The sequence below is a fragment of the Zootoca vivipara genome, chromosome 15 (assembly GCF_963506605.1).
Source record: "Zootoca vivipara chromosome 15, rZooViv1.1, whole genome shotgun sequence".
Lineage (NCBI taxonomy): Eukaryota > Metazoa > Chordata > Lepidosauria > Squamata > Lacertidae > Zootoca > Zootoca vivipara.
The window spans coordinates 43,525,060-43,544,063 of record NC_083290.1 but is presented as its reverse complement, the minus strand read 5'-3'; the positions used below and the strand labels follow the sequence as shown (position 1 = coordinate 43,544,063).

Genomic DNA, 19,004 nt, shown 5'->3' with positions numbered 1-19,004 from the left:
TTTTTGTTTTGAACTAAAGAAAACACAAATAATGTCTTGTTCCCAAACAGATTCACACTGAAGAACATCCCTAATATTGTATAGCAGAAGCAAAACCTTACAAGTGTCTGCCTAAGTTTGTTAGTTTATGGTGAAGTTTGGCTAATGGCACCAACTTCTCATTGTAGGGGTGGGGGACCAATGGATTTCTGAATGCTCTGTCCGGGGGATTTTCTGGTGGATAGAACTGATGGCCCTGCTGCAGAGGGCCAGATAGGATTGCTCCTGAATGCCCTCTCCAACACTGTGGAGAGCATTCAGCTCCTGGTATACTGGGAAACTACATGCGATGAAACAGACCAGAAGACAGCTAGAGCACAATTGTGCCTACTGCGTGGCAAAGGCCTGCTTCGCTACTTCCACCTCATCCTTGAGAGAACAGTCAGCAAAGCTCTTCAGGGTGGTCCGTAGGCTGTTGACATCTATATTGGCATATGGAGCCCACAAAACCTCAGAGAAACTCTGAGTTGCTTGCTGGGCACTGTGAAGACAAAGTCATCCATTTCCATAGCGAGCTAGGATTCAGCTATACAGCTGCAAATAAAACGTTTTACGTGTGTTTTAAGTGCAATTTACAATGTGACACTAGATGGCAATGGTGAGCCTTATGGTAAATTCAGTGTATTGTTGTTGTTGTTGTTGTTGTTTTTAAAAAAGCATATGTGTGTAGATTCCATCCTAGATGCCATGATTGATGCAGTCCCAAGTGAGGTTTCTAATGTTCCATCAAATCTTGCTTTGTGGGATGAGTTTCCATTTTTATAGCCTGATGACATTAATAGGGTGCTTATGAGAGGAGCTGCCTAGTTTAGGTGCCACAAGACAGGTTGTGTGGAACAAACAGATCTGTCCTCCAACACCTTGGCACCATTCCCTACCCCCAGCATCTGCCACCTGAGGTGGCCATGTCATTCTCCCTTATGGTAGGGCCATCCTGGATGATTTGCTAGTGCAAGAATAGTCAACACAGTGCCCCCCAGATGTTGTTGCACAGTTTAATAGTTATATTCCTCCAAGGCAAAGCAGGCTCTATACCAGGCACCCCCAAACTGTGGCCCTCCAGATGTTTTGGCCTACAGCTCCCATGATCCCTAGCTAACAGGACCAGTGGCTGGGGAAGATGGGAATTGTAGTCCAAAATATCTGGAGGGCCGACGTTTGGGGATGCCTGCTCTATACTGTGTGTGTATGACTGAATCAGGCCCCAGCTTTCATTTAAAATGAAATGCTGAAGTTCTGACCCATACCTTTTATAGATAATAAGCCTGAAAACAAAGTGGCCAATAAGTTTTATAGACACCTGAGTCAATATTAAATGCATGCACCAATTCTAAGTGCTGAAAGTTTAAAGTAGTATTTACAGAAATGTATGTCATAACTACTGGTCCAATATAGTGAAACACTTTGGGGTAGGGGGCAGACAGTGGTTCCTGTTGTTATCCCCCCCCCCCCAGCTTTTTAAATAAGTTCCAACAACCTACGAACTGGTAGCAACTACCCAAGAAATATGAAAAATACCAAAACTTACTGGTTTTCCTTAATCAATGACACAAGTCTAAGGCCAAGTTTGAATGCAGCAAAAGGAATTTAAAACTTGTGCGCCTCTTAAAACAATTTTTTAAATGCTTGCATCTCTGAGTCAGTATTTACTGCATACCTTTTCCTATCATAGAACACACTATTACTCATTGACTGCCAGTCTTGAAATGTACAGCTTATAATCGGGACAAACTTGATTGTACAACTGACAAACTTCTCTGGCATTGTGCCTGGGTGACAGAGATGCTGACTTTAGTGACATTTATACTAATCCTGAAGAGCTTCAACAGAGAGCAAGAATCCAGTGTACCTAGTCCAACAAGACAAATGTCAAGTTTACTTGTTAGCTGAAAATCTTCATTACTCCACATAACAGGGGGATGCAATGAGAATGCAGCTGGGCTTCTCCAATTCACAAGATGAATCTGCAGAGCTGGCAGCAAAGGAGGGAAAAGAAATCAAACACTTGACTTGTAAACCAAGCACTGTTGAACCAAAACTGCTGAGAGAGGATAAACAAGAAACCTAATGATCACATACAGAAACAGTAAATGTCTGTATTTCCATCAAAAAGTTTAGAAATCATTCAACTGTTCTGCACTAGCATGGTATAATTTAAAACAGGCATCCCCAAACTGCGGCCCTCCAGATGTTTTGGCCTACAACTCCCATGATCCCTAGCTAAGAGGACCAGTGGTCAGAGATGATGGGAATTGTAGTCCAAAACATCTGGAGGGCCGAAGTTTGGGGATGTCTGATTTAAAACATGGATAGGCAAACTAAGGCCCGGGGGCCGGACTATATATCTGCTGTTCTCTTAAATGTATGGGACCGCAGGCAAACTGTTAAAGAGAGCCAGGGCAAAGCTGGAGAAAGTGTGTTTAAACATTCAGCAGGTGAAGGTGAAACTGCTGCCAAAGCTTTGAAAACAAAGCATTGCTACAACTGTGGGGAGATAGGCCATTATAGAGACCAGTGTCGGAAGACTTCAAAGAAAAGGACCAATTTCAAAGGCAAAGACAAAGATGGAGGATGCCCAGAGCCACGAGGAAGAAAATTTCAGGGGTCGTATGCCTCAAAAGCTTTGATCTCTCGCTGTTCTGATGAGTTCACGCATTCAGTCTTTGTTGTGGATTCGGGAGCTACGAGACAAAGAGGTAAAAAAAAAACCCTATGAAGTAGTTCATGCTGACCTGGTGGGGGCTCTAGCGCTCTCTAGAGGAAACTCACGTTATTTTTTGGTTCTGATTGATGCATATTCTAGATTTGTTTGGGTTTATGTACTACAAAAGAAGTTTGAAGCTTTTTCAAAGTTTCAACAGTTTTGTGCATGGCTTTAAAATGTGCATGATGAGCATATACTGTACGTAGCTTTCTTACTGATAGAAGAGGAGAGTTTTGTTCAGAAGAGTTTGAAAGTTATCTTGCAGAACAGGGCATTGAGCATCTTAAGCTGGAACGTGTCCAGAAGAGGGCAACCAAAATGGTCAAAGGCCTGGAAACGATGCCTTATGAGGAACGGCTTAGGGAGCTGGGTATGTTTAGCCTGGAGAAGAGAAGGTTAAGGGGTGATATGATAACCATGTTCAAATATATAAAAGGATGTCATATAAAGGAGGGAGAAAGGTTGTTTTCTGCTGCTCCAGAGAAGCGGACACAGAGCAACGGATTCAAACTACAAGAAAGAAAATTCCACCTAAACATTAGGAAGAACTTCCTGACAGTAAGAGCTGTTCGGCAGTGGAATTTGCTGCCAAGGAGTGTGGTGGAGTCTCCTTCTTTGGAGGTCTTTAAGCAGAGGTTTGACAGCCATCTGTCAGGAATGCTTTGATGGTGTTTCCTGCTTGGCAGGGGGTTGGACTGGATGGCCCTTGTGGTCTCTTCCAACTCTATGATTCTATGATTCTATACTACTACGCCCAGATCTCCTTGGCAAAATGGTTTATGTGAGAGAATGAATCAAACCCTGCAACAAGGGATTAAAACTCAGGTTTACCCAATTCTTTCTGGGGAGAAGCACTGTCCTGTTTTACATATGTTTACAACCGCAGGTATCAATCAGCCATTGGGTGCACTCCATATGAAATGCTGTTTCATAAAAAACCATTTGTGAAGCATTTGAAAAATTTTGGTTCAGAAGCGTGGGTACATACTATGAAGAATGACAAACTGAGTAAATGTGGTCAACGAGGTATTTTTCTGGGGTCTGAGAAAGGTTCATATCGTGACACGAATACAATTAGTTGACCAGGAGTATGGACTGTAATCCTAAGTGGGATACAGTTGGTATTTTTCAGTGTTACGTACTATCTGATGATGAGAATGTAAAACATAAATCAGAAAAGAAAGGAGCAATGTAGAGCCTGTCACTGTTGATAAATTAAGTGATGATAATGATGATGGTGAAGAGTCTGACTCTGACACAGATTTTCAGTGTCAAAGTCTCAATTAGAAATGAGTCAGAGGCTGATACAGATGTATGACCTTCGCTTACTATGAGTCAATATTCTCCTAAGGAGAAAATAGATCCAGAGGATCCGAGAATTTTGCGCAGCTCTGAGCTACCAAAGGAAAATCGCTAAAGCATTTTTCCAAAGAATTTGCCAAAGCTGTCACTACCAGTAGCTTAGACTCAGTGTTTGAACCAACTAGTTACAAAGAGGTTCAAAACATGTCAGCTAAAGATACAGAACCTTGGCTTAATGCGATGAAATCTGAGTTGAATTCTCTGAAACAAAATGAAACTTGGGAATTGGTTCCAGAAGAACCAGGTATGAAATTTGTAGACAGTCGGTGGAAATTTAAGACAAAAACAGACCAGCATGGTAAAGTTGTCAGCTAGATTAGTAGCATGTGGTTTTTCTCAGGTTCCTGACCAAGATTATCATCAGATGTACTCACCAACAGTAAAATTTGAAAGCATCAGACTGTTGATGAAAATTGCTGCTGAAAAAGACACGACTATTTCTCATCATGACGTGAATACCACATTTTTATACGGTGTTCTTGATGAGAGTATTTATATGCTACCACCAGATGTCATACAAATCAAAAAGGGGATGGTATGCAAGTTAAAAAAATCTCTATATGGTCTAAAACAAAGTGCTCGTTGCTGGCACACTAAACTGACTGATGTACTGTTTTCATTAAGTTTTCAACAAGGAAAAGCAGATTCTTGTGTATTTGTGAAAGAGTGTAATCAACAGAAACTGTATTGTGTGTGTTACGTTGATGATATTTTATTTTTCTGGAAGGATGTAAACATCTACAGAAACACTCTTTCAAAATTGCAAAGGCATTTCAAAATGAAAGATTTAGGAAAAGTAACTATCTGTAGAGGTTGAAATTAGAAAGGTGACATTTTGCTGCACCAAACTCGTAAAATCAATGATTTGATTGGAAAGTTGAATCTAACTGACGCAAATGCTGTAGACACCCCCATGGTAACAGGTTATCAACATCATACAAATGCTGAAGCTTTTTCTGACACCACATTGTTTAGAAGTGTGTTAGGCAAGCTCAGCTTTGTAGCAAGGTGTACCAGACCAGACATTGCCAGTGCTGTGAATATACCTAGCAGATGCGTTAATAATCCAACAGTGCAAGATTTTAAGGCACTGAAACGCATTGTTAGGTACAGTGGTACCTCTACTTATGAATTTAATGCGTTCCGAACGCGCATTAGTAAATCGGAAAAAATTGTAAGTCGAATCCCATAGGAATGCATTGGGAGAAAAAAATTCATAAGTCGAAGCAACCCTACCTAAAAATTCGTAAGTAGAAAAAATCCTATCTAAACCGCATCCAAGATGGCGGACAGAGCTCCGTTTGTAAGTAGAAACATTCGTAAGTAGAGTTATTCGTAAGTACAGGTACCACTGTACTTGAAGGGTAGTGTACATTAGCGGTTAAGACTTACTAGTCAAAAGTCTGCAGGCCTAGAAATGTATGCAGATGCCAGTTTTGGCAGTGATGCAACAGACGGCAAGAGTACATCAGGTGCAAACAGAGAACGAAGCATTTGCAAATTGCAAAGTGTATGGAGTTGTGAAAGTTTCATATATGCCAGAAAAGGAAATTCCAGCAGACGTTTTGACCAAAGCTGTTAATAAGGAACAACTTGGTATATATGTAATATATGTAATATATACCAAGTGCCCAACTTGGTATATATGTAATATATGTAATATATACCAAGTGCCCAAGCAGAAGACTGTGGGAAACTCCCAAGCAGGATCCAAGCACAGGAGCAACACTCTCCCCTTCTGTGACTTCCAGCAACTGGTATTCAGAAGCATACTGCCTCAAACTTTCAAAGAGATAAGAGAGGAAGTAGGGCAGTGTGCAATGATGCGGCCCATACAATATTTGTCGTTGACAGCAATGGGTAGTATTGAACAAAGTCTTACTCAGAGTAGACCCAATGTTACTCAGAGTAGACCCAAAGTCTATTAATTTCAAATGGTCTACACATTGAGTAAACTTTGTTGAATATCACCCAATGTCTCTAAATTTCACTACTATTGTTGTTTAGTTGATTAGTCGTGTCTGACTCTTCGTGACCCCATGGACCAGAGCACACCAGGCACTCCTGTCTTCCACTGCCTCCCAGAGTTTTGTCAAATTCATGTTGGTCGCTTCTATAACACTGTCCAACCATCTTGTCCTCTGTCATCCCCTTCTCCTTGTGCCCCCAATCTTACCCAACATCAGAATTTTTTCCAGAGAGCGTTCTCTTCTCTGGAGGTGGCCAAAGTATTGGAGCCAGCCGTGGGATCACATTCATCCAGTGCTTTACCAGCTGCACTGGCTCCCGGTGGAGTACAGGATCAGGTTTAAGGTGCTGGTTTTGACCTTTAAAGCCCAATGCGGCTTGGGACCCTTGTATCTATGGGACCGCCTCTCCTGGTATGCCCCGTGGAGGACCTTAAGGTCCACAAACAACAATATTCTGGAGATCCTGAGCCATAAGGTGGCTAGATTGGCCTCAGCTAGGGCCAGAGCCTTTTCAGTATTGGCCCCAACTTGGTGGAACGCTCTTTCACAGGAGACCAGGGCCCTACGGGATTTGTCATCTTTCTGCAGGGCCTGCAAGACAGAGCTGTTCCGCCTGGCCTTTGGGTTGGATTCAGTCTGACCCCTGTGTTTTCCTCCCTCATGGTTTGGATTTATGGACTACTTAAAATGAGGCTGCATTTTAAATTTTAATATTGTATTTTAATCTGTATTTTAATTAACTGTGTTCTTTTCTTTTATGTCTTATTGTAATTTTATTGGTGTTAGCCTCCCTGAGCCTGGTTTTGACTGGGGAGGGTGGGGTATAAATAAAATTTTATTATTATTATTATTATTATTATTATTATTATTATTATTATTATTTTATTGGCAAGTGAGCGAAGATTTGAGTGGTGAATAGATAGTAAAGCCGATCTCATTCCTCGCCTTCATAGCTTAATCAAAGTGCCAGCACGCCTCCCTTTTTGACGGCGTCTCCAGATCCTGCAAGGAGCTACAACTCCTCCATCCAAAATGTCTTCGTAGCAGGATTTTGAAGGCTCAGCTGTATAGGCAGTCCTGCAAAAAAATGTTATCTTGAGAATGGAGTGTTCATAAACATGCTGCAGAGAGGTGCTGCCCAAAAATAATGAATTAGGGTGTAGTCCCAATTTGCCTAGGAGCAAGTCCTTTTGAAATCAGTAGACTCTATTTCTGTGTAGAAATGGTTAGGATGGTGCTGTTAGGCCTGTTCTTCCAATAATTTCGATTTAATAGACATGTTTAGCTGTGACTGCAGTACTTGCTGAAGCTGAGACAGAACATATTGGACTAAGAGGTCAGAAAGCTAGCCATGAGTATTTATAAATACAGTACTTGTATACAGCTATAGCTACATACCAGTATTTATAAATACTTTATGGTTCACCACTATTGCTAAGGCTGAGCCCCATTTATGTTTGTGGTGTCCAATTAAAATTGCTATTAAAAATGTGTCACTGGTGTGAATTATATTAGGTCATGTGTTTCAGAAAAAAATTACTGTAATTGGTAAGATGTGTGGCTGCTTTGTAAAATATATTAACATTGACAATATACACAATATACACAATTTATTTATTTGTTGCTTTGTAATCTTTCAACATATTCAGATATTCAGTTGTTACACCCATAACCCAGGTTTAAGGAGCCATTTGGCAAATAGCTTACATATATGAGTTTTTAGCACTGAAAAGAAGGGAGGGAAAGTGCATGAGCCCAGGGAAAGGCTAGGTTTAATCTCCATGGTTTCATGTTACAGTGGAGCCTCGCAAGATGAAAGTAATTCGTTCCGCGAGTCGCTTCATCTTGCGATAATTTCATCTTGTGAAGCCCGGTTTGCTGCGGCAAAAAACAAACAAACAAAATAACCGCCGAAAAAAATCATCTTGCGAAGCACGGCCATAGTAAACTTTGTCTTGCGAACCGTCGAAAACATCGCAAAACGCTTTCGTCTTGCGAGTTTTTCGTTGCATGAGGCATTCGTCTTGCGAGGTACCACTGTACATTGAGACACATCTTCTCTCTTTAATAGAGAACAGAACTGGGGGGGGGGGGAGAGCACAAACCATTCTTCCCCTGTACTTTTCCACCCAAAACATTGTATTTCTTCATTTCTGGTATATATGTATTGCCCATTCACCAAAGTCCTCTGAGCAGTGGACAAAACAACTTTTTAAAGCTATTTTTTACCCAATATGGGTTACATCTGGCCACAGAACTTCACCAGGAGGAAAAAAAGCTTTAAAAAAGCAAATTTCAAGAGGGGAGAGAAGAGAACAGAGCTTCACAGCGCACCCTCCCACTCATGCTGCATTTTATTTAATATCCCGCCTACTAACCAACAGTTCTCAAGGCAGCTTACAAGACATAAAAATACAGTACATAGTAAATTAAAATAAGAACAATGAGATTGAGCAGTACTCCTTAGCAAAAATAGAATTTTAATCAGCATCAAATTCCTTACAGCTCAGCAGAAAAATGGGAGGGGACTTCCAGGGATGAGGGGTGACCACAAAGGCTCTGTCTATGGGACTCACCCACCTCACTAAAGAAAATGAATGGAATAATGAACAACCCCAATGAAGATATCAACTAGAGCAATCTCATATGCCTGCAGCTGCTGCCCAGGGGACCTCCATCTTCCCCCACCTGCTGCAGATGGAGCCTCTACTGGACCTCCAGATCAGGACCTGCCTGCAGCTGTGGAAGTAAGGCAGGGACCAGCACCCTGGGCAGGCAGGCAGGCAGCGCTGGAAACACCTGCTGCCCAAGGTAAGCAGGCACCATTTGCTGGGGCAGCTCTAGAAAGCCTGCCAGCTTTGGGGGTGGAACGAGGGCGTGGGCCAGCCCCCTTGTGCTAAAACTTTGGTTTTAATGAGGATGGGGTTTCAACTTGGGTGGGTGGAATTGTTCTTAAGTGAATTTGTTTTTCGTATTTGTATTTTTTGGTTTTATAAGGCTGATTCAACAGCCTTTTAAATGTGTTTTGGGGAAAGGGGTCGTTGTTGTATTAACTATTTACTAGTGTTTTACCTTGTATTTTTATCTGATGAATCACCCTGAGATCTTATGATGAAGGGTGGTATATAAATCTAATAAATAACAAACACAGCAGTTGGTCCTTTATATCTTAAACTGTTTAGGGCTTTAAAAAATAAAACATAAAACCACACACACACCCTGCTACTTTATAGGCAGACTCACTTGTGCTCATCTAGACCCTTGTCCCTCTTGACTCAGGGAGGGAACAGCTGGCTGGGCCAGGGAGGTGATCAATGTCTGTTTAGGAGAGGAGATGGTCCCTGTCTGCTTGAAGGACACAGTAGTAAAACCACTCCTTAAGAAACCTTCCCTGAATTCAGAAAACCTAACTAACTACTAGCCAGTTACTAATCTCCTTGTTCTGGGCAAGGTTCTGGAGCGAGTGGTCACGGACTAGATCCAGTCGCTTTTGGAATAAACTGATTTTCTGGATCCATTTCAATTGGGGTTTAGGCTGGGGTTTGGCAAAGAAACTGCTTTGGTTGCCCTGTATGATGACCTCTGTCGAGAGAGAGAGAGAGACAAGGGAAACATGTCCCTGTTAATTCTTCTCAACCTCTCAGCGGCTTTTGATACCATCAACCATGGCATCCTTCTGGAGCGGCTGTCTGAGTTAGGAGTGGGTGGCACTGCTTTGCGGTGGTTTCAGTCCGACTTGGATGGTTGTTCCCAGAGAGTGTTACTTGGGGAATGCTTTTCAGCCCCGTGGAACCTTCTGTGGGGTTCCACAGGGCTCAATCCTATCCCCTATGTTGTTTAACATCTACATGAAACCGCTGGGTGGGGATATCTGGAGGTTTGGAATACGTTGTCAGCAACATGCTGGTGTCACTCAGCTCCATTTTTCCTTTACAGTGGAAGTGCTGGACCAGTGTCTTGCCTCGGTGATGGACTGGATGAGAGACAACAAACTGAAGCTCAATCCAGATAAGACTGAGGCACTGTTGGTGGGTGGTTCCCTATGTTGAATGGTTTAAGTTTTAAGGTTCATTATTGTTTCACAAGATGTGTATCTCTTTAAAAGCCAGAAGTAAATGTCATGACCTGGTTTTGCAGCTGTGGGGCAGGACAGCAGGTGATGTTAAGTTTGTGTGAATTAAGCTGTGTCAGCAATTGGGTACAGTATATAAGGAGCATTGTGTACCTCTCTCAGTACCCTGGTGGGTGGGTCACTGGATGGGTCATGTTTTGTAGTGTTAATGTAATTTCTGTTATTTTCTATAATTAAAACCAAGCTAAATATTTATTTTGCATTCTCTTAATTATGCGCAGAACGTGTAGTCTCCTCAGCATGCTTTCTGCAGAGCAGTTACTCAGTTTAAATTCCGTAACACCCTAGACCAGATGGGTGGGAGGTCGTCTGCTCTTGATGGGGTTACGTTTCCTCTGAAGGAGCAGGTTCGCAGCTTGGGGGTACTCCTGGATCCTTTGCTGTTGCTCGAGACTCAGGTGGCCTCAGTGGTCCGGAGTGCCTTCCATCAGCTATGCCCCTAGCTGGACGGGGATAGCCTAACTAGTGTTGTCTATGCTCTGGTATCCTCAAGGTTAGATTACTGCAATGCGTTATAAAGTGCTGGATAAAGTGTATGACAGAGAAATGGAGCAATGTGCAACAGCTCTGGAGGGTAGAATTGTTAACCTAAGTATTGATGGGTGGAGTAATGTCCACAATGATCCTGTTGTATGTGCTTGTATAACAACAGAAGAAGGGAAAGTCTTCCTTGCACAAACAATTGATACATCAGGAAATGCACACACAGCAGAATACTTACAAGAAGTGGCAGTAAAAGCTATAATAACATGTGAACAAAAATTCAAATTTCTAGTACCCAGTTTGGTCACAGACAATGCTGCAAATGTATCCAAGATGAGAAGAAATTTAGAAGAGCAGGAAGGGAATAAGCTAATAACAAATGGTTGCAGTGCTCATTTGCTGCACCTCTTAGCCAAAGACTTAAGTGTTCCAGAAATAAAGACTAATGTTGTTGAAATTGCTGAATACTTCCGTAACAATCATTTTGCTGCAGCAGCTCTGAAAAGGATAGGTGGAACCAAGTTAACGCTCCCACAAGATGTTAGATGGAACCTCTGTGGTGGACTGTTTTGAGCAGTATATCAAGAACTGGCCTATTCTGATGACAGTTTGTGAACAAAATCGAGATAAAATAGATGGCACTGTCACGGCCAAAATCCTCAACATTGGGCTTAAGAGAAATGTTGAACATATGCTGAGCATCCTGAAACCCATCTCTGAAGCTTTAAACAAAATATAGAAAAATAGCTGTTTTATTGCTGATGCTGTTGAACTTTGGAAGGAAATGAGTGAACACTTAAAAACAGAACTACACTGTGCTGGTCAAGAACCGTAACAATCAATCAATCAATCAATCAGAACTACACATGGACAGAATTAAATTACAAGCATTAAAAAAACGAATGGGACAAGTACTGTCTCCAGCTCATTTTTTGGCAAATATCGTCAATATCCAGTACCAGGGTCAAAACCTAAGTGCTGAGGAAGAGGAGTTAGCTATGACATGGGTATCCAGCAATCACCCATCTGTAAAACCAACGATAATAAACTTCAAAGCTAAGAAATATATGTTTGCTGAAGATATTTTAAAGAAAGCCACACCAGTGAACTGGTGGAAGTCACTTAAGCACTTGGATATAGAGACTGTTCAAGTACTGTAATGATTTCACTTTTAACAGCAGTAGCTTCTTCTGCAGGCGTTGAAAGAATATTCTCTTCCTTTGGACTCATTCATTCTAAATTGAGAAATCGTTTGGGACCCGATAAAGCAGGAAAGCTTGTTTTTCTTTTCCAGATTATGAACAGAGAAGAAGATGAAGATGACGAGTCAACCACAGAGGACAGTATTTAAGTTTTTCATGTGTAGGCTGGGCTGACAGTCTAAGTTTCTTAAAATATATATATATTGTTTAGCCAAATTAGTTAACAAACATGGATGTTTGTTTAAGCAAATAACATGCTGTAATGTTATTGTTTCAGTTGAATAAATCTATTTAAATTGTTATTATTAAGGTAATGATTATTTTTCTCCTTCCTAAGTACAACAGAAAAGTTGTCCAAATATGAATGATTAACCTATTAAACTGGGGATAAAAAAACTAATATGAAAAGTTGTTAATTCTAAAAATCTTCATCTACTTGCATATTAAAGTTATACCAGCAAGAATTAGTCTTTATGTAGAAAACAATGATTTAAATCAAGCCTTACTGACTAGTGATTTAAATCAAACCGATTTAAATCAAATCCACCCTGCTGGGGAGCATCCTGGCCACTGAATTCTGCTGAACCGTGTCCAGGTCACAAGAGCCTCCCAGATCCCAGTAAACAAAGTGAAGAGCTTAAAAATTCTCTGTCTTGCTTGGCAGATTTGGTCACCAGCTCTGGAAGGAACGATTACTCGTGCAGGATCAGTTCCTAGTTTCCTTTTTTTTTTACTATAGGCAATTTCAGCTTTATGCACCATCCCTTGAATGTAACCCCCATGTAAGATATCTGGTATCTGAAGAAGTGTGCATGCACACGAAAGCTCATACCAAAATAAAAACTTAGTTGGTCTTTAAGGTGCTACTGAAGGAATTTTTTTTATTTTACCCCATGTAAGATATGAGTCAACTGTACATCCTTCCACAATGGTTAACTGATTTCTGTTTTTAAACTTTTTGTGGTTTTTAATTGTAGTTTTATGTTTTATTGCTGTAAACCACTTTAGATATATGTTATGACACAGCAGTGTGTGTGTGTATAAAATCACGCTTCATTCTCCTACTGCAGGCATGTCCAACAAGTAGATCATGATCTACCAGTAGATCACAGGACATTTGCGGTAGATCACTGGTAGATTTTTGCCTCCCCCCAATGAAGCTGAAACAACTGTGGCTCCCCTAAAAAAAGCTCAATATTTTACCTCCTCCCTGAAAAAATTCAACAACTTTGACCCAAGCCCCCCCAAAATGGGCCTTCCTCCTTCCTAAAAAAAAAAAAGCTCAACAACTTTGACCTGAACTCCAAAAAAGGGGGTAGATCACTGCCAGTTTTTAACTCTGTGAGTAGATTGCAGTCTCTTGGGAGTTAGCCACCCCTGTCCTACTGAAACCAAACCAATGGACTGTATCCAGTGCTAAGCCTATTCAAAATAGGCCCATTGTCCATTGAGGACAACAGTAACTTTGTTTAATGGGTCTACTCTGAGTAGGGCTGGTAAGGGCTACAACTCACCGGATCTTAAAGCCCAATGGGGCTCCCAGTTTTGACTGGAAAATGTCCACTGCCCAGTATGCCAACAATCCATGGCTTCATTAGCTAGCAATTGTGGCCTGCTAGGGAGAAGCAAACCATTTCCTTGATCTGGAAGTATTATGAAATGAAGGTTTCCTGGCTTGCTTGTTTCTCCCACTCACACCAAGGGAAGAGCAAAGTACCGTGTTTCTCCTAAAATAAGACGTGCCTCTAAAATAAGCCATGGCACGATCTTTTAAAGGCAAAAATATATAAGACATCCCCCAAAAATAAGACATGTTGGGGGTACCGGTACCTACCCGACCCAGCGGGAGCCGGCAAACGCAGCAGCGCGCGCCAAGCCCCAGCCCAGCGGGAGCCCCAGCACAGAGACGCGCCGAGCTCCGACTGAACGGGCCCCAGGACCCGGCAGCGGGCGGCGCACGAAGCCGCAGGACCAGGCAGTAGCCGGCAGCAGCCCCAGCCGCGCCGCGCCGCCCGAAGCCCAGGGACCCAGCAGCGGGCTCAGCGGGCGGCGAGCGAAGTGGCAGTAGCCGGCAGGAGCCGGCAGCAGCCCCAGCCACGACGTGCCGCACCGCCCGAAGCCCAGGGACCCGGCAGCGGGCTCAGCGGGCGGCGCGCGAAGTGGCAGTAGCCGGCAGCAGCCCCAGCCACGACGCGCCGCACCGCCCGAAGCCCAGGGACCCGGCAGCGGGCGGCGCGCGAAGTGGCAGTAGCCGGCAGCAGCCCCAGCCACGACGCGCCGCACCGCCCGAAGCCCAGGGACCCGGCAGCGGGCTCAGCGGGCGGCGCGCAAAGTGGCAGTAGCCGGCAGGAGCCGGCAGCAGCCCCAGCCACGACGCACCGCACCGCCCGAAGCCCAGGGACCCGGCAGCGGGCTCAGCGCGAAGTGGCAGTAGCCGGCAGCAGCCCCAGCCACGACGCGCCGCGCCGCACGAAGCCCAGGGACCCAGCAGCGGGCTCAGCGGGCGGCGCAAGAAAGCCCCGTACCATGCTCAATAAAAAAAATAAGACATCCCCCGAAAATAAGCCGCAATGTGTTTTTTTAGAGAAAAATAAATATAAGACGTGTCTTATTTTGGGAGAAACACGGTAGAAGCGCCTGGGTAGTAAATCAGCTAGAATGTCTCTGTATTTATATCACAAAAAGACTATCTGCATAGCAAGCCACCAGCATGCCATATAAAACGACTGTATATTCCTGCGTATAAGACTACTTTTTAACCCAGGAAAATCTTCTCAAAAGCCGGGGAAGTCTTATACGCCGGGTCGTATTTCTTATACGGCAAGTATATCCCAAACTCTATATTGTAACTGGAAAAGTTGGGGGTCGTCTTATACGCCCAGTCGTCTTATACACCGGAATATACAGTACACTAACATACAAGGGACCCAGGTGGCGCTGTGGGTTAAACCAGAGACTCTAGGGCTTGCTGATCAGAAGGTCGGCGGTTCGAATCCCTGTGATGCGGTGAGCTCCTGTTGCTCGGTCCCAGCTCCTGCCCACCTAGCAGTTCGAAAGCACATCAAAGTGCAAGTAGATAAATAGGGACCGCTCCAGCGGGAAGGTAAACGGCGTTTCCGTGCGCTGCTCTGGTTTGCCAGAAGCAGCTTTGTCATGTTGGCCACATGACCCGGAAGCTGTCTGCGGACAAAACGTTGGCTCCCTCAGCCTATAGAGCAAGATGAGCGCCGCAACCCCAAAGTCGGACACGACTGGACCTAATGGTTACCTTTACCTAACATACAAGATACTTTGACTGTCTCAAACAGCTTGGCTAGCACTGTATGAATTGAAACATACTGAAAGTATCAGGAACTATAAGTGCAACTGAATTCAACTGGAGTTACCTCTAAGTAAACACAGGCAGTGTATGTATTCTGTACCAAAAATCCTAAAAAGCCCAACTGCTTAAACCCATACTTACTCTTTACTACACAATTTAATCTGCTTCCAGAATAAATAATTCTGGTTATTGGGTTGTTGTTTTTATTCTGATTATGTAGTTTATGGTTTTTATTTTACCTCCGAGTATAGGGCGGTATATAACTCAATAAATAATAATAATTTGCTAAAGCATGTGATTTTTTGTGGCAATGACTAAAGTGGCTAAAACTGAGAAATGGAAACTGGAATAGACAGGAAAATGAGTAGAGAAAAGACTGCACCTCCTTGTGCTAATCATCACCAGACAATATGCAGACTTTATATGATGTCTCCACAACCATGGATGATGAGCTGGATAGCTCAGTTGATTAGAGCATGATGCTGATAATGCCAAGGTTGCAGGGGGCTGGACTAGATGATCCTTAGGGTCCCTTCCAACTCTATGAAGCTAGAAACTTGCTTTTCTTAAAAAAAAAATTAAAAAATGAAATCACAAGATTCTCTGACTACTGAGTTCCATAACAAATATCTAGTTACCTGCTTGTGTTGTTTCCCACACATTCATAGACATTGCTTTATCTTTCCTTCCATTGCTTAAAACTAATCTAGCAGTAACTGGTATGCTTGCTTTGTCAAATCAATTAAAGGTTTTGTGTTAATTATTATTTAACCCATCATAGAATCATAGAGTTGGAAGAGACCACTAGGGCCATCCAGTCAAACCCCCTGCAAACAGGAAACACCATCAAAGCATTCCTGACAGATGGCTGTCAAGCCTCCGCTTAAAGACCTCCAAAGAAGGAGACTCCACCACACTCCTTGGTAGCAAATTCCACTGCCGAACAGCTCTTACTGTCAGGAAGTTCTTCCTAATGTTTAGGTGGAATCTTCTTTCTTGTAGCTTGAATCCATTGCTCCGTGTCCGCTTCTCTGGAGCAGCAGAAAACAACCTTTCACCCTCTTCTATATGACATCCTTTTATATATTTGAACATGGCTATCATGTCACCCCTTAACCTTCTCCAATATCCACCTTGTGCTATGCAACTTTTCAACATTTACTGATTCCAGAGTAAAGGCCCACAGTTGCTTCTATTGAGAGGGGGGAAAGATGGTTTTAGTGGAGCTGTAACATAGACAAGGTATCGCTCTAAAATAGTACAACATAACAAAACAAATATCTTCCATAATAACTTCCAGAACAAATGTCTGGGAATGTAGAAAAAAGCAAATGATGAAATAAAGAATAGTAAGCATTTTTACACTAACTCCTTAGTCTGCATCCTAGCAACTATGAGCCTGAAACTGAAAGAATTGTGGAGCTGAAAAAGCAGCAGGATTGAAGAACAAGTTATATTTTAAAAAGAATACAGAATAGTAACAATTTATGGATTCTTTAGAGTTTTTTGAGAATATGGCTTTGTCCCCTGATCCATGGGAATAGCTGAATACAGACCCTGTTCCATGAGTATTTATGGAGGAAATGGTTCCATTCTCTGCTCTGATAGGTTTTGGCAGTGGAGCAAACAGAAAGTACCATGCATTGGTCCAATATGACTTTTTCTTTATGCAGGGTGAGACTTCTTACACCTCAGACACACAGTCATCATTGTCCACTTCTAACATCTATACTAGGACCTTGCTAACAAGGTACCTGTATTATATTCTTTATTTTTAAAAAACCCCAACAACGATGCACACAAGATCCCACAGGTCTCTGAGAACTTTTGCTGTAACAGACTGACTTGGCTACTTTTAAAAAAATACACCAACACCATTTTGCGAAGCTCTATAGATTTCAGATGTTCATGCATTATGAAGGAATGACAAAAGGAAGTGCTTGTTCACTGGAACCAGTTGCATTTTTAATAAACAGAAACATGCATTCTTTGATCAGACTAAAATGTCCTTTTAGTACAGCATATCGTTGCCTTCTGAAGCCAGAGAAAAACTTCTAAATAACCTACTGTGGTGACTTGATTCCCCATGGGTTGAGTGAATGCCCTGTAGAATCTGCAGCTACAGTTCTACTAACTGATGCCAGCCGTATATGAACCTGATCAATCCCTTGAATGGAAGGCCATCAGGAACTCCCATGTGCCAGTAAAATTTGAGCATAAGAAAACAAATTGTTAGGAGAGCCAACACAGTGTAGCAGTTGTCATAATAAGACTGAGGAGACCCATTAAGCCATGAAGCTCACTGGGTGACCATGGGTCACTCATTCTCTTTTAGCCTGATCTACATCACAGGACAGCTATGAGGAATTTGCTTTGAGCGTATTGGAGGAAAAGCAGGATATAATTATAAGAAGTAAACAAAAACAAGAACTTAGGAAGCCCCCAACTGGGACAGACCAGTCAGTGGGAAGGGTATAAATAATAAAATAAAATTATTATTATTAATATCCTACTTCCCTCAGTGACCAACCAGACACTAAAAAACAAAACCTCAAGGAAGAGACCACAGCTCAGTGATAAAACACCTGCTTTGCATGCAGAAGGTCTGATGTTCAACCCTACCTATCTCAAGGCAGGGCTAGGAGAGCCCCCTCTCTGAAATCCTGGAGATTTGCTGCTGGTCAGTGTAAAGAATATTGAGCTACGCAGACCAATGTCCTGATTCTAGATATTCTACGTTTCTATGTTCCTCTGAAGCAAGGGGTGGAAACAGAAGTGTCCCCACCACCACGCCCTGCCAACAACGGGTAATCAGAGATATACTTCGTTAGTATATGAAGGTTCCACTTCTCTCTGATGTCTAATAACAGTTTGGAGATCTAACGCCTATGAGTTTAACACCATTTGAAGCCCTAATTACTGCCCGACAACATGCTTCGAAAAAAAGAACTGATAAGGAACAGGGACATCACACGACACGTGGCCCCCGGGGGCGGAGCGTCTGTGAGGAAAGGGGCTCCCGCGGAGGGTCCGGAGGGCCGCTTGGAAGCCCCGCAAGGTCCACAGGCACCGGGCTGCGATGAGGAAACGCCACGGAGCGAAGGGGCTTTAGGGGTCAGAGGAAGGCGGATAACCGAGTGCAGGATACCCTCCCGCCCCGGCGGCAGAAACAACTCACCAACTCATGGTCCCCTTCTGGTCTGGCGCCTCTCCCGGAAATGCCTGCTCTCCCCGCGGTCCAAATTCCGGAAGTGAGGTCGGGGCCAGGCGGCGAGGAGGGATGACGTCAGGGAGGCGGGGCCGGGGGTGGAGCCAGTGCTCGGGGCGGAGCCTGCCTCGCTCTTCGAGGGCGTTGGCGGCGTCCCTATCCTCCGGCGGGGCTGGCGAGGCGGCGTCTGGCCTGCCCTCCCTTTCTCAGGAGGCTCCATCTCCCGCGCGGCCAACTTCTCTGCTGCCTCTCGATCCGCCTAGAGAAGATAGGCGTCGCTCTCCGGCAACCTGGCCCGCCTGTCGCCCTGCAGGCGCCGCATTTGGGGGGGGGGGCACTGGCCCTCGAGAGCGAGGGGCTGCGGGAGGGGTTACACGTATGCATGCATACAGAGCAGAGACTGTGAGATGTCTATAAATAATTTTTTTTGGTAAAGATATGCAAAAACTTGTATTATACAATATTGTATGGATATATATTGTATAGATATATGTACAGTAATATTAAATAAAGTCATAAGTAGAAGAAAAAAGGCACAGGACTAAATTTGTAAAAGGAGAATTGCATTGCACAGAGAGCTTT

The 19,004-nt window shown here is 43.3% G+C and overlaps 1 protein-coding gene across 4 annotated transcripts in view; it reads right to left on the bottom strand.

Moving 5' to 3' along the window:
* BIN3 (bridging integrator 3) overlaps positions 1-18,478 on the bottom strand; it is a 121,425-nt gene extending 102,947 nt beyond the window's left edge. Inside the window, exon 1 of one of the 4 annotated variants that reach the window (XM_035139691.2) lies at positions 18,393-18,478. In XM_035139691.2, the coding sequence (XP_034995582.1) occupies positions 18,393-18,400 (8 nt within the window). In that variant the 5' untranslated portion in view covers positions 18,401-18,478. The other 3 variants (XM_035139693.2, XM_060283032.1, XM_060283033.1) reach the window with 3 other exon arrangements.
* Between the last annotated feature and the right edge of the window lie 526 nt (positions 18,479-19,004).